This window comes from Akebia trifoliata, chromosome 3, assembly GCF_017979445.1.
Source record: "Akebia trifoliata isolate Shusen 1 chromosome 3, ASM1797944v1, whole genome shotgun sequence".
Lineage (NCBI taxonomy): Eukaryota > Viridiplantae > Streptophyta > Magnoliopsida > Ranunculales > Lardizabalaceae > Akebia > Akebia trifoliata.
In genome coordinates, this window is record NC_141377.1 from 55,155,127 (window position 1) to 55,176,506 (window position 21,380).

Genomic DNA, 21,380 nt, shown 5'->3' on the forward strand with positions numbered 1-21,380 from the left:
AAAAAAAAAAAAAGAGAGACCTCAAGATTTGTATAACAAGATCTCGAGATTTAGTACAAATCTCGAGGTCTTCTTTTACGCATTTTAAAGTCTTTTGACCGTGGATGAGACTCATTAAGTCAGTAAGAAAGGTGTTATTTAAAAAAAAAGTGAAAATAATTTAATAACCAAATCATTCTCTTATCATATTTTTGTCTTTCTCAGTCTTTTAGACTGAATTGTTAAATGATCTGTTAAATATCTAATTTAAAATGATCTCTATGGACAACATATGTTCCTAGGGATTCACAATGATTTGATTTAAGGACTATCCAACGATTTAAACCTTAAGAGGCCGACACTATCATTCTCCAATCTCCCTTGTTAGTTAAACAATCGAATTTATAATTAAATAATAAATTAACCAACCGTCATCCACGTGGCAATAATTCGAAACTTCTAACCGAAAAAAAAAAAAAAAACCTACCGACCTCCGCATTCACCACGCCGACAACGCGTCTATTTTTAAATTATTATTTAATAACATCTCTTCCGTCGCTACCATCTTTCGTGTTACATTATCTCCGAATTTTAGATATTTTTGGAGAAATCGAATAACGAAAGACGATCGCTTCTCTGTGTTTTCGATTTCTTGTTCTTTTGCACAGAATGCAATGTGATTAAAAGAGAGAAAGTATGGATTGCGATCCGAAAGAGAACGGTATTTGTTCAGAATCTGTTCATGGAGGTCGGGATGTTTGGAGTTCCAAGGATTCTGCTTCTTCTGCAGATCATCTTGTTATCATGGTTAATGGAATTCTCGGCAGGTCAGGTTTCAATATATATAGATAGTGAGGATTGGGGAGAGGGGGGGGGGGGTTTTTAAATTGAGGTTTTGGAGAGATTTTGGTTAGGGTTTGGTTTTGATTAGAGGAGTTTCTGTGAAGCTTTGATTTTGAAGGCAGTTTTGGAGATTATTAGATCTGAATTTTTATGTTTTTTATTGGTAATTTTATTTCTTTTGTGTTTATTGTTTGTTGCAGTTCCACGGACTGGAAGTTCGGGGCGGAGCAATTTGTTAGATCGCTTCCTGATAAAGTGATTGTTCATTGTAAGGAGCATTTCCTTAAGTTTTTAGGGTCACTTGGATCACCATTTTTGTGCCAATTAAAGTTTTTTCAGGCAAAAAAAAATTCCTTTTTAATTTTGCTAAAAAATTGTGATCCAAACAGGGCATTAGCTTTTAGGTAGTGAATAATGTTCTATAGCTGTGGTTGGAATCTTTTGAGTTTCATTCCACGTTTTCACTTGGACAAAGTTTAATTGAAATAAATGTTCGTTTTTTGTTTTTTGTTTTTCACTTAATTTTCATGGTGGAAGACATATTCTAATTGTTCCTTAATGCCTATCACAAATATTTTTCCTGTTATTGTTCATGACATGATGAGGTGCATTGAAGGGAATTAAGCAATAAAATATTTAATATCCATAGCTTCCTAGAAGGGGGAGAGGGGATTTCAAGAATTAGACCATGAAGACAAAATGTGGTGGGAAAATACTATGGAGTTAACTTCTTCTTGGATTTTGTCTTCCTTTTGAGACTTCTTGTTGAACAATGTCAAAAATCACGAAAATATCTTTGTTCGTTGGAGAAGTCGATGAACCCTAATTGTGAACTCAATGAATTGGGCATATGTGGGTTTTGATAATGGGCCTTCCTACAGGTGTAGACTTTAAAGCCCATAGGCCCATTGTCATTTTGTCAGTTTAAAAAGCACACTCAATCCTAGTCAAGTCATTTGTTTCATAACCGAATTGTTCCTGCTAGCTTATCATTTTAAGGATTAAAATCTACAAAAAGACAGCGTGTAGACTAGGTGGATCTCGGATTGTGGTTGTCCCATTTTATGTCCCTTTGGTTGGGTGAGTTGAACATGAGAAAAGCTTGAGAGGAAAATGACTTCATTTGCTTAAAAAAAGAGTTTGTGGTCCTTTTCTTCCAAATTTGTGGAAATCATTTTCTAGCAGTTGGTCTTCCCCAATTTTATGGCCACCAGTTCCAAGTGAATAGGAGTATGCAAGTTGAAGGTTCTAAAAGAGCAAGAGGAAGACCCAAAAGAACGTGGATTGAGTTAGTGTATTGAAATGAACACACTTGCAATAACAATAGACAAGGTTTTAGACAAAATTGAATGGAAGGACCAACTCCTAATTTTTGGCGTAAGGCTTTAATGATGATTATTCCCCAAGGAAACCAAATACATGACTAGGATGGATCGTTTGCCATAGGATTTCAAGGTGATAGTTTCTTTTGTTGGGATATTTCTCCCCGTTTTTCATGAATAGAAATGTGCATTTTTAAGAATCATTTCATGCATAATGTAGATTTGACCAACATTTGCTTCATCTTACTAAAGTTGCTCGACATATTCTGCAGGTAGTGAACGTAATGTGTCTATGATGACATTAGATGGTGTGGATGTTATGGGAGAGCGGTTAGCTGAGGAGGTTGGTTTGCTTTAAAAGATCATACACTTATACTATACTTATATTGAGAATTGATCCCATTGAAACAAGTAATGGATCTGCTTGTAGTATCAAGTGATTTTCTCTAGCAAGATGTGTATGCCGTTAATATTTTCAATGTTATTTTCTTTGGTTTAGATTCAACTTATAAGATTTTGAATCTTGAATCACATTTGACTTGTAAGATTCACACACATTATAGGATCTTTATGTAAAAAGGACTCATAAATTAGATCAAATCACCGACTTTACATCTGATACGAATTATTATATTCAAATCATTAACCATGTCTACTATGCCACTGATGTTCTTGTATGTGATAAAACATATACATTTTAGGTTGTTGAAGTGATTCAATGGAAACCAGAAGTGCGGAAGATCTCATTCATTTCACATTCTATGGGAGGACTTGTAGCACGATATGCAATTGGGAGACTGTATAGACCTCCTAGGAAAGAAAACATGGTGGATATGACAAATGATCCATCCGATTTAGATTCAAGGGGTACAATATGTGGTCTGGAAGCAATAAATTTTATTACTGTCGCTACTCCTCACCTTGGTTCTAAGGGTAACAATCAGGTATTCTTTCCTTCACATTATATTTATCAATGAGAGTTCTGATTTCTGTTGGCATTAAATGCCTTATTTGCCATTCAAATATCTGAAGCTGACCTTTTATTTTCATGATAATTGAGCCGAGGTTTACCAATTTGAAAATTTAAACTCAATTCAACAAATGCTCATCAGTTGCCTGTTTGTTGGGGTTCTCCCCTGCCTTCTACATGGTGGATTGAATAAATTTGGAACTGAGGATTTCGTTGACATTACCTGATTTCTCTAATATTTGTAATTTTTTTGAGGCCATTTAGTGTGTGATATCATGGTTAAAATCTCATTTCGTCTTGGAATGTATTGACCTGATTTACAGAATTTGCTCTAACTTGGCCGAACCACAAATAGGTATAAAGCAAACTTGTTCACAGTTTGGTTTGTACCATAAACCCGTATACCACTGTTTTGTTCCATATTAGATGCCTTCATGTTTTGGTTAACATTAGAGGTACCCCCCATGTTTTGGTCAATATTAGAGATGCACCCCCTATTTTGGATTTTGGTCAATAATAGGGGTACCTGTGTTTTCAAACTGATAGCATGCTCCCTTGACCTAGGTATTTTTCTCCGAGACTAAACATAAATTATCTCTAAAAAACTACCTCTACGAACTGGGTTCATTCTAGAGTGGCGAACCCAAATTCGAACCAAGCGAACCAATGAACCTGGTAATGTAGGTCTTGACTAATATCACAATCTTGGGGATGACTGGAACGAGATGTGGAGGTCTGTTTCAGTTATCTAGGGTCTCGGTCGAGACTTCTCATATTTTGACTGACTGGAACATACACCAATTGGTTGTACCAAATTGGTCATGCATTTTGGCCTCTTTGTGGATTTATAATACCTTAGATGTATCAGATTGAATTATAGGGAAGCGGTGCAACTCGATCGTAAGTCCTTTAATAGGTTAGAAAATTCTCTTCTATATAAAATATTTAAAATTATTGATTTGTAGGGCTCTATGAAAATTTTAAAGGGTATAACATCTCTTTATTTTAGTAGATTTTGGTTATTTGCTTCCCAGATGGGTTACTTCATTCATTTGCTTGGGAAAATCACTCTCATTTGCAGGTTCCCTTTCTTTTTGGTGTAACTGCATTTGAGAAAGCAGCATCTCTTGTTATTCACTGGATATTTAGGAGAACTGGCCGACATCTTTTTCTTACTGATGCTGAGGAGGGGAAGCTTCCCTTACTTCGACGCATGGTGGATGATCATGATGAACTCTATTTCCTGTACGTTAACAACAGTTTGTTTTTTTTTTTATAGATATTTTCGGTAGATCAGTAGTTCTTTGAGACGTCTTTCTCTCCTATAAACTGCAATTCATATTACTGATGTCAAATCTCATTCATGTAGGTCTGCCTTACGAGCATTTGAACGTCGTGTTACATATTCAAATGTTGGCTATGATCGTATCCTGCCCGGTCTGTCAATGGCCACTCTTGGTTAAATATTCCTTTCCAATGAATCTGCCACCTATTCTTGTATTCCTTGATAATATGTTATCAAGATATAGTTGGTTGGAGAACATCATCAATTAGACGTATTAGCGAACTTCCAGAGGTAATATTCCACTTGCATACTTAAATTACTTCCTCCCCCCCCCCCCCCTTAAAATTCTAGTGACAGTGCGATAACTAACATTCTTGCTTACTAGTGGGAGGATGCTCTTAGTGAGAAATATCCTCATATTGTGCATGAAGAACGCTGCAAGGAAAATGACGGGGAGAAATATGCCTCCATTTCAGCAGAAAATGATGGCTTTGATGTGCTAGAAGGTACGTATCTTTGTTTAAGTTCATGATTGCATTTCTCCTTTTTTTCGTGATCCTTTTATGTGATGACATATTTAGCTTTATGAAGAGGGAGCTCTCCTCAACATTAGCCATTGCTAGAATTGCAAATAACTGCCTCAATGATGTTGTACAATCTCATCTCTTAATATGTGGCTATATTTTTCTGTTTTTGAATGCTTCAAGTTTGATGCCAATGATCTCAAGATTGTACAATTTGAAATAATTTGAGTGAGCTTCATTCAAAAAGCAAACAAGATGCAGAATTATGGCGGAATTATCTATATGGTTTGTTTATTTTCATTGGGATTAAATAAAAAATTAGTAACCTTGGGTATGATGTTAGTTTAGGAAACTTTTAGGAGTTTGATATTAATTGTTTTACGTCCTTTTTCGAGGACTATATGTAATTTCTCACCAAATAGTTCTAATTTTATGAATTTTATAGAGTTGTTTCTTTCCTGGTTCAATAATTTTGGAGTTGAAAATTGTCTAAAGTGGTCTTCTTTCTCTGTTCAGCCACTTTAGAAGAATCATAACTGTTGATAATTAAATTGCTTGTAGGTGAATTATCATAAAATTTCTATATGATATGTAAAGAGAGTGTCAATCACCTACTCATCCATTGCCTTGGGACTAGAAGTATCTGGTCTCATTTTATTTTTTCTCTTTTAGACATTTACTTGACTCTCCCCTTTTCAATTCCATCCTTCTTTATTAGCTGGCTCAGATATCATTTTAATGCTAAATATGGGACTCCTTTGGAGAGTCGTCGTTTGCAGTTTGTTGGTCTATCTAGAAAGAAAGAAATAGAAGAACATTTGGGGCAAGGAGTCTTTGCCTAATTCTATTCTGGCAACCGTATGTTCATTTTGTCTAAAGTTACGAAGAGTTTGGGGGTTCCTTCTTTGGGCTTTGTTTTTTTAAATAAGACATAATGTTAGGAGGCAACAATTAGGAGTTTTTCTTTAGATTGAATGGTATGTTTTGCTTGCTTTGTTGGTCCTTGACCTTAGCAGGAGGTCTCCTCGGCCTTTGCCTTGCTTTGTATCTTCTATATTTTTTTAATGAATATCTTATAAAAAACATTAAATTAAATGATGCTATAATTATTGTTCTATTTGTTAATAAGTAAACGATGTTTTTTCCTAGACCAAAGTATAATTGCAAAATAACATAGCTGGCATGTTGATGTAAGTTTGCAGCCTTTCATGCCATGCTGTATTTTTTGGATGCCTTTCTATTGGTCTTTGCTTTATGCCCTTGTTTATGAATTCTTGTTTTAAGGTGTCAAATAAGTTGGTTATAAGTTCCTCATGTGATCTCTATTATGCAGAGGAGATAGTGACAGGTCTATCTCGTGTTTCATGGGAAAAAGTCGATGTTAGCTTTCACGCCTGTAGACAGAGGTTTGCTGCACACAGTGTCATTCAGGTTTATCTATCTCTATCTCACCCATACACAAACTATTTCATGACTAGTAATTTTATGCCACATCTCTGATCCTGTATTATTTTTATGGAACACAACTCTGTAATTGAGATAGGACCTAGAAGAAAGCACACACATATACAGAATGCTCTAGACACACTAATCATCAGAAACCCAATCTATTGAATTTTCCATTGTTAATTCATAGCACATTTCCACGAAATATACTATAACATTTCCATTTCCTAAGGCTCAACAGTAATTCAGTTGACAATTTCTTCTTGTATTTATTTTCGTGGAAATCATTATTCATTTCACAAAATATTTTGGTAATAGTAAATTTTTGCTGAAATACTATTTTGAAAATTATTCTATATATATGAACAAAATAAAAAAGTTATGAATTGCTTTTGGAGGGACTTGCAAATTACAAAGAAATTTATTCATTTGTATGATTAATTATGATTGGTTAGGAATTTATATACTATCTTATTTTGATGCATTCTGAGATGGTAACTCGTATATATAATTATGCACATACAAGAACCATGTTTTACTTCGATAAGAAAAATAATGCAATCATTCCCCAACTTTATTCATAAAATTTGGCTTTTGGAGAATTTATTTTCAAAGCAGAATTGGAAAGAAAGCCTGGGTAAACCTAACATACAAGATTTGCTGTTGGTATATTTATCGTACTATACCTGAAACATATTCTTCCTATCAGTTGAAACTAGGAATTTATCTAGATCAGGGGTTGAGACAGGATTTTCTTATAAGGAAGGCAACCTATGCACAAGTGGTAAGGTTGAAGTGCTTGAACATGATTGATTTTGGGGAGAAATTCAAGGGTTTTTAATGTGAAGTTGAAGAAATGGGCATTTAGATCATTTCTCATTAGTCTATTGGAGTAGACCTATATCAAGGCGGCAATGCCATCAATTTAAAAACATTGGGTTTTCTCTAATATTCACCAAAACGCTTACATGCCTCCTTGACCTTGGTCTTCTCCAATAGATTAATGCAAAATGACCTCATTACCCTCATCTTCAACTTGAAACCAAAATCTGTGGGGGTGAGAAGTTCAAAATGACGGAATGAGGGTTATCTTAATTTTTATTAGTCTAGAAAAGAAGAACAAAGTCAAAGGGGGCATTTCACCAGTTTGAAAAAACATGGGTATCTCAAGTATTAATCAAAATATGCAGGGGTGTCTAAAGACCCCAATTTTTTTTAAAGGAGATGGGGCAATCAAGAGGGGTGGGGATTAGTTTGAAAACATGGGGTATCTCAAATAATGACCAAACGTAGAACCGTCTCCTCTTGTGCTGATCTAGATGGCATATAGTTGGGATGTTTTGGTTATTGGATCAAGTGTATAAACCGTTGTCCAAGAGGCTGGGTCTATAAGAAATTCCTTTTGACAAAGAACTCAAATTAACTAAACACTTTTTGTAACCATACTGCCATCCTTATCTCTATGAGAGAGTCTGAAATAGATGATTATTCTTGAGTTTCATGATGGTTTTGAGTTTGATTGGCATTGGGAGTTTGGGAAGCATCCCTAGCTTTAATTGTTCAAGGGTCTTCAATTAAACTAAATTTGATTATTCATCACCAAAAAAAAAAAAAAAACACTAAATTTAGATGATTGCTCCTTTAGCAACCAAGTAGTTGCTAGAATTGAGAATCCTTTAGAAATAATAAGGGTGTACTACTAAAGAGGTCTTTGGATTAGATTAGAATCAATTACTAAAATGAGACCAAAGCTATTATTCTTCTATTTTTAAAGATATTTTCTGCCTCTTTCGAAAGTCATTGAATATTGGGTGGGATTCAGCTAATATGGTATTTTGACGGAGGGAAATGCTCCAGTGCCTTGGTGGGATCTTGTGTTGAACTTGGATACTTCTAGTGTATGAATGCTAATTAGAAAAGTGGATGATCTTGCTTAGGATTGTGTCCTAGGGATTCCTTTTCTTTTTTGTGCATTGGGGATAACATTTTGATTGGGTTACCTTCATTTTCCTTCTTTTTTTTCATCAGTAGGATCCTCTCTTTCACTGCTCAAAAGAAGAACATTGCGAATTTGGACTGTGGCCAATCCAAGGGACAAGTCATTTTTACAAACCTATGTGTGCATGGTTTCTTTCCTTTGTCTATTCGAGTATTGCTCGTGTGCAATCTATTGGGTTTATGAATGTTATGCAATTTGGGTGTGCCATGATTGCATGTGTTTCATGTTATGTGTTGTAATAGACTTTTAATTCACGGGTGCCATTGATCTTTGTGCCAATTGTTCTTCAAGTTAAACTTTCCTTAATCTTATAATGAATAAAACAGTAATCAACTCTGTTTAAATGTTTTACAGGTCAAAGATCACTTCATGCACTCCGAAGGTGCAGATGTCATACGACACATGATTGATCATTTCCTTACTTAAAAGGTTTGGCAACCATTAAAGTTGTTAAGACTCTCCAGATGGGAAGATCAAGTTACTTTGGAAACCATCAATTTAAACTGTTAGCTGATTGTACCAAAGACAAAGAATGAGAAATTTTGCTGATTCATTATTCGTTGAATTGTACATGAGCACGTTATATTTATCAACAAAAAGCTAAGAACATTCTATGTTGCTCAGATACAGTGATACTCAGCTTCTCAAGTGTTTTTTAAATGGCTTTAGAGCCAGTAGTTTCTTTGGTGTCATGATATTTTTTGGTGCATCTGGGAATATTTGAGTCTCTCTTGATAGTTCATCTATCAAAAAAATTCTACAAATCAAATATAACTATGTATGAGACTAAAATAATTCTTACTCTTGTGACCAATGCATTTTGTTATTAGGTTAAACAAGATTGGCCGAGTGAACAATAGTTACTAAAATTCTAATTTAATAAGATAAGACCATTAGTGTATTCAATTGGTAGGCACAAGAGATGTTTCTAATGGAGATGACATTTTTTCAGCCCTTGCTGGGGCTCAGGAACAAGTGGGGCATGTTTTTGGTGCTCTATTCTTATCTTTAAAGTTCAAACTAGGGTATAGGAAAGACTCCAAGACTAGTTTGGTCTTTGAGATTTTACTCTAGATAAAGAAAAGTTATAACTAAAGCATTCTTAGAAGGAGTTAGAGAAGTACTATGCATTTGAAAATTATCCCTAGAAGTGGTGAATTTTTTTTTACATTGTAAGAGTAGCTTCCCACAAGAGCCAAGAACTTGAAGCACCCCTAAAGCAGCAAATGAGTTTCCAACTCTAACAAGAAGCTAGAAGCTAATATTCAAGTAGTTAATGAAGAGCTTGCATCTTAATGTGGACTCGAATGAGATTAAGTATAACTCAGATCATACACTAGGGAAAGTCGATTAAGATAATTTGCTTACGTACAATATGCCAATTGTGGGGTGGAAATCTTTGTGGGTTAGTGACAACAATAACCTTTGTATTACATGGCAACATCCTTATAAATCACCCTTATAATATCCCAAAACAAGTTCATAGTCTTGATGAAAGAAATTCACCCTCAATTCTAGCAAATCTCAGATCTGGCAAGACTTTGCACGAGACCTTGTGATATTGCAGCACATAATCTTGGCACCAACAAGAAATAAAACACTTTCCTTTGACCAGATTGCAATATCATTTTTTGATGTTTCGTGTGATACTAGTGACATCTTCTGCCAATGCCATCACAAATTTCTCAAGCACTAATGAGAACAACAACAATGACAAACTTAATATGGCAGCAATTTGGAAAAGTGAGTTTGGGAAGCATCCCAAGCTTTAGCTGTCTTGTAAGCTAATTGTTGCTCGAATTCAAGATCCTTCAGAATTAATAAAGATGTACTCTCAAGATGTTTTCGGATTAGATTAGAATCAATGACCAAAATGTAAACAAAGCTCTAGTAGATTTCAAAACTTTTACTGTCTCAACATCAAAGTTGGACTCCATGTAGCCATATTAGGCTTGAAAAAACAAAATGTCAAAGGTGATTTAATGGTCGCCTGGAAAAAAAAAATCTTGTTTTGAAAATTTAAACAGAGAAAGCTTCCTTTTATGGAAATCCTTTGGGTATAACCTTTGAGAGCTCCTTAATTGGTTAGTCTAATATGACATGTTCATTTATTTCTTGATAATAAGTGAGGCCTTAAAAACCAAATATATGCATCCTTTGGGGATAATCTTTGAAAGCTCATAGAGGACAAGAGATTCACGACTTCTTCATTTTTAGACACAAAAAAAGTTGTCAACAGGTTCATTATGTAAGGGAGAGCAGAATTGACTTGGAATATAATTACAGTAGAGTAAGAAATTTCTTCTAAAGAAAGAGACAACAGAAATATTGGGGGACAATATATCCATTAACTGAAAATAAACATGAGAAATCGAAAAGTCCAAAGACATGTGTAATAGACAATCTGAATGTTGACAGATTTCGCCATAAAACAAAGAGTTCTCTATATTTATAAATTTGTGTTAAATACTTACAACGAATGAATTAAAGAATGCTGAAATCTTGAAGTAAACAAAACATAAACACAGCCTTGTTTGTATAAAAAAGGATCTATACACATTAGGATTCAAAATGAGATGTTGTCGATCGAGCGAAGTGCCTATTAAAACTCATGGCACACCAATATTGCTATAGATCATCATTCATGTGCTTGTACTGCCAGAAGGCTCCTCTATCACATCCTCAACTCATGAATGGCGTCGGTCGACGTACTAACAGAAGGCACCTCTATCACATGAATGGCATTGATCGATGTACTAACAGAAGGCACCTCTATCACATCATTGGTCGATTATTTTGTTGTTGCAAATCTCTTGGTACGCATGTTCCATTGTGAATCATGAGGTTCTTTAGCAGTAGTACTTTGTCTTTTTTCTCACAACAGACCATTGCAAAAAATGAGGTATATTAGTAGTGCTTCTCTTACTACCGATATTAGGCCGCTTCTTCATCTCCTCCGCTAGATTATTGAACCTCTGCCTCTTCTTGAAAGGAAGGCAAGTAAGAGCGGGTGATTGTAATTGTGGCAAATCAATTGGGACTGTTCTTGCGACAAAAGGATGGTTCAAGAGCATATCAGGCGTCCATCGAAGTGACGTATCCCTCATGAAACACATGTTCAAGAAATCCCTTCCCTCTTCCGATATCTCTTTGGGTATACAAGGTGATTCTGTACTGAGAGCAATTCGATACAACAAAGCACATAATTCAGTATCCGGGGGACATTTCCAAGCTTTTTCACCTGTAAGCATCTCTACTACAACACACCCAAGTGCCCAAACATCACAATGAGGTTCATACTCATTACGGATAATTGATTCTGGTGCCATATACAAAGGGGTACCCCTCAATTGACTCTTTTCTGACTTATTCTCTTCTCCAACCCTCTTTGCAAGTCCAAAATCAGCAATTTTCATATTTTCAATCTCTGGATTTCTAGCATTCGAGACGATTAAGATATTGTCAGGCTTAATATCACAATGGACATACCCGTGTTGATGAATATTCTTAAGTCCTTCAAGAATCAAGCGGTTGTATAACTTGACTTGAGATTCGGGTAATCCTTTTGAACCATTGGTTTTCTTAATTCGATCAGCTAAAGAGCCTCCTGAAGCATATTCTAAGAATAAATTGTAAAATGGGCAACCATTTTCGTAGGTGAAATCGTCTCCGTAGTATTTGATGATGTATGAGGAAGTTTTAAGACGAGAAAGAATTATTTGTTATCCCCGATTCTCTACTGTCCCTTATTTTTCGCACACATTTACAACCTTATTTTTTCGGATCCCTTATAGTGGTCCACTTCGTCTCAACACGTTTCTTATAGTTAAGAAACGTGACCCACTTCAGATCTGGTTTGTGGCAACAAACCAAAACGTGGTCGAGTGCTTGATGGAAGCCTCGACCAAGTTTGGTTATAAAAGGAACCGTTTGGTCCCCAAAACTCACTCACTCTCTCAATCTCCTTCATTTTTACACCATCTAAGGAGTGAATCAGAGTTTTGGAAGTACCAAATCGAGATCGACGGATCTTCAGCGTAAGAGGGTGAAATCAATGGCGGGAGGTATTTATACAAATTTTGGGCATTTTCAGTTTTGATTCTCTTGATTTATTTCCGCATTTATTTGAGAATCAATATGTTAGATTTGGATTTTAATCTAACATTTGGTATCAGAGCATCCATAATCTCTGCCTTGATATTTATTTATTTATTTATTTATTTTATTTTATTGCATTCCGAAATTCATGATTCTCGGATTTTGGATAAAAATTTTATTTTAATGCTTATTAATGTTAGAAATCATAAGGATAATGGATTTCTAAAATTTCTGTATTTTTAAACTATATTAAAATGTTGATTTGAAGACCGATTTTGGCTACTGAGTTGTATCGGATAGAAATCGGATACAAATCAGATAAAATTCGGATAGAAATCAGTTGAGAAATTAGATTTCTAATTTCTATATAATTTTTTTAAACAATCTTTTGGAGTTTTATCTGATGAATTGTATTAGATTCAAATCTGATAGATATCGGATAGATATCAGATAGAAATCGGATCCATATCGGATCTAAATCAGATACAAATCGGATAGATTTCGGATAGACTGAAAATTGAAGAAGATAAAATGTATAAATAAAATAAATAAATAAAATAATTTCTATAATTGTTTAGGCATTTATTTAGTAACGTGCCTATCTTTTATTTATTTATTTATTTATTTTTGCATATGATCTTCAGTTTGTTTAATTGTATGCAATTTATTCAGATTTATATGTGTTATGTGTTTGCATGAATTAATTATTCTGCTTAAATTAATTATGCAAAATTTTGGATGAAAATTTATGCTTAAAATTATAGGATTGATTATGCATAATAATGACATGTTATTTTCAGTTTTTTTTTTTTTATGCAAAATAATTTTTAAGCATAAATGAATAATGTCTAAGTGATCCATATAATTTTAGTTAATTAGAGAATAGCCACAGCATCTTTAATTAAACAAAACTATAATTGATTAGGATCACATAAAGTTTATTTAGACATTAATTGTAATTAATTATACTTAATATAATAAATTTTATCCCACAGAAAATTTTATTATATTTATATAATTAATTAGGATAAAATATCAAATTATTCATAACTTACCCACAGGAATTATGAATTAATAATTTGGTAGTTTTATCATAAAATTTAATCTAAGATAGAATATATATCTTGTATAATTACGAATTAAGTGAATAATTTGATTTATTCTATCATAAAGAATGATTGAATCTTTTGAATTAAAAATTTAGCCCACAGGTAATTTTTTAATCATTAGACTCAATTTATTAAGCATGATTTACATTGGTAAAACATGAAATAATTTAGGTCTCAATTTTAACATAAACATATAATTTTTAATTTATGCAGCTTCACAAACTGCGAATTTTTCTGATATCCGATGTGATATTCCCGAATTAAAGGGTGATAACTATAAAGTATGAAAAGAGAGAATTCTCCTTCATTTAGGATGGATGGACATTGATTATGCTATTAGGAAAGACGAACCACCTGCAATTTCCGATACCAGCTCTACAGCGGACATTACGCTTTATGAAAAATGGGAGCGATCTAATCGCCTCAGCGTAATGTTCATTAAGACAAAAATCTCTGCTGGTATTCGTGGTTCTGTAGATCAGCATGATAATGTCCGGGACTTGCTGAAAGCCATTGATGATCAATTCGTCACTTCAGAAAAGGCTCTCGCAAGTACCCTAATCATGAAGTTCTCATCCCTAAGGCTCACAAATGTCAAAGGTGTGCGTGAGCACATCATGCATATGAGGGATATTGCGGCTCAATTAAAGAATCTCGAGGTTGAAATGTCGGAGTCCTTTCTGGTGCACTACATTTTGAATACCCTTCCGCATCAATACGGGCCCTTCAAAATCTCTTACAACACACATAAAGACAAATGGTCAATTAATGAACTCATGACCATGTGTGTTCAAGAGGAAGGAAGGCTAATGATGGAACTGGGTGAGAGTGCAATGCTGGCTACGCGAGGAAAGGGCAAATTTCAGGCTAATCAGAAAGGGAAAGGTAAAATACCTCCCCAAGCTGATATCAAGAAAAATTCCAAGTGTTTCTTCTGTAAAAAGACGGGACACGTGAAGAAGGAATGCGCCAAATTTAAGAAATGGCTTGAGGATAAAGGTAATTCAATCTCATTTGTTTGTTATGAATCTAATATGGTTAATGTAAATATTAACACATGGTGGATTGATTCTGGATCAACAATCCACATTTCGAATTCCTTGCAGGGTTTACAAAACCTAAGGAAGCCAGTGGGAAGTGAGCAAAGCATCTTATCCGGAAACAAGATGGGCTCACATGTGGAGGCTGTAGGGACATGCTGTTTAACTTTAAGTAGTGGTTTTGTTTTAGAATTAGAAAAGACCTTTTATGTTCCAAGTTTTTCTAGAAACTTGATTTCAGTTTCAAGACTTGTACCTTTTGGATATTCCTTTCACTTTTCAGAAATATCATTTGATTTATTTTATAAATCTGATTGTGTTGGGAATGGTATTTTGTCTGATGGTCTTTACTGCATTAATTTACAAAACAATACCACTTATAATGCTATGCATGTTCAAACTGGCACTAAAAGATGTGTTGTTAATGAGGATTCCTCTACATTATGGCACCGGAGATTAGGTCATATCTCTATAGAGAGGATTAAAAGATTAGTAAATGATGGGGTACTTAGTACTCTAGATTTTACTGATTTTGAGACTTGTGTGAACTGCATAAAGGGAAAGCAGACCAACAAGTCAAAGAAAGGTGCTAATAGGAGTTCGGCCATATTAGAAATCATACATACTGATATATGTAGTCCAGACATGGATTCACATGGTCAGAAATACTTCATCTCCTTCATAGATGATTATTCACGATATATGTATCTCTACATGCTTCATAACAAGAACGAAGCATTAGATGCCTTTAAAATCTTTAAGGCTGAAGTAGAGAAACAATGCGGCAAACAAATTAAGATCGTGAGATCAGATAGAGGTGGAGAATATTATGGTAGATACACAGAGAATGGACAAGCACCTGGGCCATTTGCAAAGTTTCTTCAAGAGCATGGGATTGTTGCCCAATACACCATGCCTGGTTCACCGGATCAGAATGGTGTAGCAGAAAGAAGAAATCGAACATTATTGGACATGGTGCGGAGTATGCTAAGCAACTCTAATCTTTCTAATTCCTTGTGGGCTGAAGCACTTAAGACGGCAGTGTATATATTAAACCGAGTTCCAACCAAGGCTGTTTCTAAAACACCATTTGAATTATGGAAAGGTTGGAAACCGAGTTTGCGACATATGCGCGTTTGGGGATGTCCGTCTGAAGTAAGAATTTATAATCCACAAGAAAAGAAACTGGACCCAAGGACCATTAGTGGGTATTTCATTGGATATGCTGAAAGGTCTAAAGGTTACAGATTTTTTTGTCCATCTTACAGTACTGGGATTGTGGAATCAAGAAATGCAAAGTTTCTTGAAAATGACTTGATCAGTGGGAGCGATCAAATCAGGACTATTGGTTCTGAGAATGATCATTCAGAGTCTCAACCTTCCACTTCAGGTGATAGATTGGTTATTGTTCACAACGCCCCTCAAGTACAAACTGGTGTTGAACAATCAATCATTGAAGTTCCACAAGCTGTTGACAACATTCCGGTAGATCAGGTTGTTCAAGAGTTGCCTGAAACTTCTGAACAACGAGTTGAACCTCATACTTCCGAGGAAGATGATGGTGCGACATTAAGAAGATCTGCTAGAACTAAGAAGTCAGCAATTTCTGGTGATTATGTTGTGTATCTGCAAGAATCTGACTACAACATTGGAGCCGAAAATGATCCTGAATCTTTTTCGCAAGCCATGAGTTGTAAAGAATCAGAATTATGGTACAATGCCATGGAGGAAGAGATGAATTCTATGAAGAGTAACGGAGTTTGGAACCTTGTTGAGTTGCCTAATAGTGCAAAAGCCATTGGTTGTAAATGGGTCTTTAAGACAAAGAAAGACTCATTAGGCAACATTGAGAGATACAAGGCAAGACTCGTTGCTAAGGGATTCACTCAGAAGGAAGGAATCGATTATACGGAGACTTTTTCTCCTGTATCTAAGAAAGATTCCTTGCGTGCTATTTTGGCATTAGTAGCCCATTTTGACTTAGAATTGCAACAAATGGATGTGAAAACGGCATTTCTTAATGGAGATCTAGAGGAGGAGGTTTACATGAAACAACCTGAAGGATTCCCCTCTAGTGATGGTGAGCAATTGGTTTGCAAGCTTAAGAAATCCATATACGGTTTAAAACAAGCATCCCGTCAATGGTATTTAAAATTCCATAATGTAATTTCTTCATTTGGTTTTGTAGAAAATATTATGGATCAATGTATATACCAGAAGGTCAGTGGGAGTAAAATTTGTTTTCTTGTTTTATATGTGGATGATATTTTGCTAGCAACCAATGATAAGGGTTTGCTGCATGAGGTGAAACAATTCCTCTCTAAAAACTTTGATATGAAGGATATGGGTGAGGCGTCTTATGTCATTGGCATTAAGATCCATAGAGACAGATTTCGAGGTATCTTGGGTCTGTCGCAGGAAACCTATATCAATAAGGTTTTAGAGAGATTTCGGATGAAGGATTGTTCACCAAGTGTTGCTCCCATTGTGAAGGGTGATAAGTTCAATTTGAACCAATGCCCGAAGAACGATCTTGAGAGGGAACAAATGAAAAACATTCCATATGCTTCTGCTGTCGGAAGCCTAATGTATGCTCAGGTCTGCACAAGACCTGACATTGCATTTGTTGTGGGGATGTTGGGACGATATCAGAGTAATCCAGGTTTAGACCACTGGAGAGCTGCAAAGAAAGTGATGAGGTATCTTCAAGGAACTAAGGATTACATGCTTATGTATAGACGGACGGACAATCTGGAAGTTATTGGTTACTCAGATTCGGACTTTGCTGGCTGTGTTGATTCACGTAAATCAACATCAGGTTACATTTTTATGATGGCTGGTGGAGCTGTATCATGGAGAAGTGCCAAGCAGACCTTGACTGCCACTTCCACTATGGAAGCCGAGTTCGTTTCTTGTTTTGAGGCTACTTCGCATGGTGTATGGCTTAAGAGTTTCATATGTGGGCTTAGAATTATGGATTCTATCTCTAGGCCATTAAGAATGTATTGCGACAATTCAGCTGCTGTTTTCATGGCTAAAAACAACAAAAGTGGAAGTCGAAGTAAACATATCGACATTAAGTATTTAGCTGTAAGGGAACGTGTCAAAGAAAAGAAAGTGGTCATTGAGCACGTTAGCACTGAATTGATGATCGCTGATCCTTTGACTAAAGGCATGCCACCATTGAAATTCAAGGATCATGTAGTGAATATGGGACTTAGTTCCATTATGTAGTTTTTCATTGTATAAACAATGTTATTTAATGAAACTCTTCTAATTGTAATGTTTCTCATATTTATGTGCACCTTAATTTATTTTGAGAAACTTCATTTGTGTAGGACCAGAATAAACATAGGGTTTATTCATTAAGAAATGTTACCACATAAAGTGTAATATTAAGAAATAAATACATTGTAATACATGGAAGGTAATACTCGTCTTTAGAGGACTTATCGCTATGATTCGTGTATTTATTACTTAATACAGATCATCGATGGGTTTAAGATGAGACATTTGTATTGTGGACCAAGTGGGAGAATGTTATCCCCGATTCTCTACTGTCCCTTATTTTTCGCACACATTTACAACCTTATTTTTTCGGATCCCTTATAGTGGTCCACTTCGTCTCAACACGTTTCTTATAGTTAAGAAACGTGACCCACTTCAGATCTGGTTTGTGGCAACAAACCAAAACGTGGTCGAGTGCTTGATGGAAGCCTCGACCAAGTTTGGTTATAAAAGGAACCGTTTGGTCCCCAAAACTCACTCACTCTCTCAATCTCCTTCATTTTTACACCATCTAAGGAGTGAATCAGAGTTTTGGAAGTACCAAATCGAGATCGACGGATCTTCAGCGTAAGAGGGTGAAATCAATGGCGGGAGGTATTTATACAAATTTTGGGCATTTTCAGTTTTTGATTCTCTTGATTTATTTCCGCATTTATTTGAGAATCAATATGTTAGATTTGGATTTTAATCTAACATTATTCTCTCGTTGACAAGGGAAATAGAATGAGAGAACTCAGCATATTTCACAGCCATTAGACAAGGGAGATAGTGGTGATGGGTTGTGGCGAGAGAGACCGTAGCGAAGCCTCCTTGACCTATGATCCTACCCTTCTTCCAAAACCGTTCTTCTTCACAGTTCTTCATCTCCATCTCCATCTCTTACTTCTGGGTTTCTGCTTCTCTCTCTGTATCTCTGTTTTTTTCAGGTTATTTCTTTTGATAGTTTCTCAAAATGAGAGGGACAGAGTGGTTTTATAGTTTAGTGTCTTAGTAGAATTTGAAACTGAAAAGGATTACGAGTCCAATGCGGAATAGGAGTACTGTTTCTAAAGAATAAAATTATCGCAAATGAACAGATAAGATGCGAAGAGAAACAAATAATTTCTAAGGATTACTTCTATCTCGAGGATCCTTCTAAATGTTAACGGTCGATCAGAGATATTGCCCATCACATTATTTGCTGAAGTGGAACCGACAACTTACTTTTTGGATCAATAGTAGAGATACTGTCCATCACATTCCAATCAATGTTAGAGATACGCCCTGTGTTTTCAATCTGATCACACACCCCACTTTGCCCACTCTTGACCTAGGTATTCTCTAGGAGACTCATTTAAATGACCCAAGTGCCCTGATATTTAATATCTAGCAGAAAATTCATTTTATCCCCAAAATCAGGCTTCTTCATCTGGGCAAAGTGTTTATTTTTCCAATGTCTTCAACCTTAAGATTCTAACTTCTTCAAACTCAAGAATCTCACTTTTTTATTTTTATTTTTATTAATCTAACCTTAGTTTTCTAATGGGCATTTCTGTACTACGCTTCCATGAATTAAACCAACGAGGGTTGGGTGTAGCAGCCAACACCTCCCTTTGATATCATTCTCCATTGTTTCTATCAAGAAGAAGTATCAAATGTCAAGTTCAAAAAATCAACAGAAAAAGGAGCAAATGTTTATCTTAATGTTTGAATCATTGATCTTGACGATTTTTATTTTTTCTAGCTTGACTTTGTATAGATCTTTTCAAAATACCCGAAATGCATTTATTATACTCTGATTAAGATTATCTAGCTGCAACCTTAATCAAAGTGTAACATCTTATCAATATTATATATGTATTTTGGTTGTTCAGAAAGATATATTCAGCAAAGTGCTAAAAATAAATGGACGGTAGAAATTATCTATACCGATTATTGAAATATCGATCTTGATGGTTCATTCATTAATCTCGATGATTTTGATTTTGCATTTTTAAGATCGACATTGGATAAATCTTTCTTAAATTCCCAAAATGCATATGTTTTATAGTTGCAAAAGGGAAATTTGGACCAAACATTATAACTAAATCTTTAAAATTTTGAGTGGGTTGTTCTTCATTCGTTATTCATTCTCACAAAACATCAAAATATATTGTTCTCCATTCATCATTCACTGTTATAAATCATTTAAATATATTTGAATCACCATTGAAAAATTCAGTATGTTAAAAGAGGTGAAAAGGGCGTATTTTTTATACTTTCAAATTTTTATTAAGCCTTGGGGCCATAAGAAAGAAAACGTTTGTTCTAAGTGAAGATCTGTCTTATGGTCTTACATCGCTTCGATGGACGCCTGATATGCTCTTGCACCATCCTTTTGTTGCCATTGATGATTGGATAATTGGAGAAATACCAACAGTAGCAACAAGGCTCGTTGCGTCTCCATCAACCATCTCCCTTGATTTTCCACAATTACAATCACAAGTTCCTACTTGTTTTGCTTGCAAGTAGGGCCAGAGGATCAATAATGTGGTTAAGAAGTGGCCTAGTATTGGCAGTAAGAGAAACACTACTAATATATGTACCTCATGGTTTAAAATGGTTTATAGCGAGAAAAAAGATGACAGATACTGAGGTTGACGAGGTGAAGAGGAGGTCTAGTATCAGCAGCACGACTTCTACTGCTAAAGCACCTCATGGTTCACAATGGCACCAGTGTACCAAGAGATTTGCAACGGCAAAACAATTGACCGATGCCAGTCTATTGTTTTGAGTCCTTTTTATTTTTATTTTTGGTTTATAGAATAATTTGGTTTGTGTTTGAGTATTGTGGATGATTTATTTCTGTCACAAGTCCGGTGATACAATTTGATTGAATTAGTTTCGTGAAAGTGTAGGAATTGCCTCATTTCATTTGATGTGGACTGATAATGTGCCATGAAAGCCTATTAGAGCCACATTTGAGGTGGTCTAATTTTGGGCTTGTGTTGTTCAGTTGTATACTCAAAAAATTGACATATGCATGCCTCCTCACGATAACTCAGTATCTATAGATTATGAATGAAAGCAGATTCAAGACTCATCACGAAATTTGATTTTGAAACAAAGAAAGAAAAGGGAGAGAAAAATGAAACAAAATTAAGAACCAACCTCAATATTCTGAATCCATTCGGATTTTCTCAAATGATACTTGCAAACTAAGAGACTTCGAATTGAAATCATGAGATAGTCCTTAAAGCCTACGGTATGTGGAAACGAATGTAATATATAATATAAGCAAATTGATCAAAAATTAAGCTTTGATTAAGATCAATGTTGGATTTCACTGCTAAAAAAGAATTAAAAAATTGAAATTTTGGAGAAAACAACTGAATTCATTGTTATTCAGAAGCGACAAAGTTCAACCCTGATCTTAGTCAAGGCTTAACTTTATGATCCAACGGGAAGCATTTGCTTTATTTGCTTATGAGGAAACGTAACTTCAGTTTAAATATATAA

At 35.1% G+C, this 21,380-nt stretch overlaps 1 protein-coding gene and 1 pseudogene across 1 annotated transcript; one reads left to right on the plus strand and one right to left on the minus strand.

The window, feature by feature from the left end:
* The first annotated feature begins 508 nt into the window (after window positions 1-508).
* LOC147408094 (lipid droplet phospholipase 1-like) lies at window positions 509-8,991 on the plus strand. The gene is made up of 10 exons (XM_086436969.1): window positions 509-806; window positions 1,023-1,090; window positions 2,417-2,487; window positions 2,846-3,088; window positions 4,196-4,359; window positions 4,484-4,539; window positions 4,638-4,690; window positions 4,785-4,905; window positions 6,257-6,354; window positions 8,723-8,991. Exons 1-10 carry the CDS (start codon window positions 676-678, stop codon window positions 8,792-8,794), a joined length of 1,077 nt encoding a protein of 358 aa, XP_086293095.1. The 5' UTR covers window positions 509-675; the 3' UTR covers window positions 8,795-8,991.
* A 2,026-nt stretch (window positions 8,992-11,017) lies between these two features.
* On the minus strand, window positions 11,018-12,051 carry LOC147408095 (mitogen-activated protein kinase kinase kinase 20 pseudogene; annotated as a pseudogene).
* Between the last annotated feature and the right edge of the window lie 9,329 nt (window positions 12,052-21,380).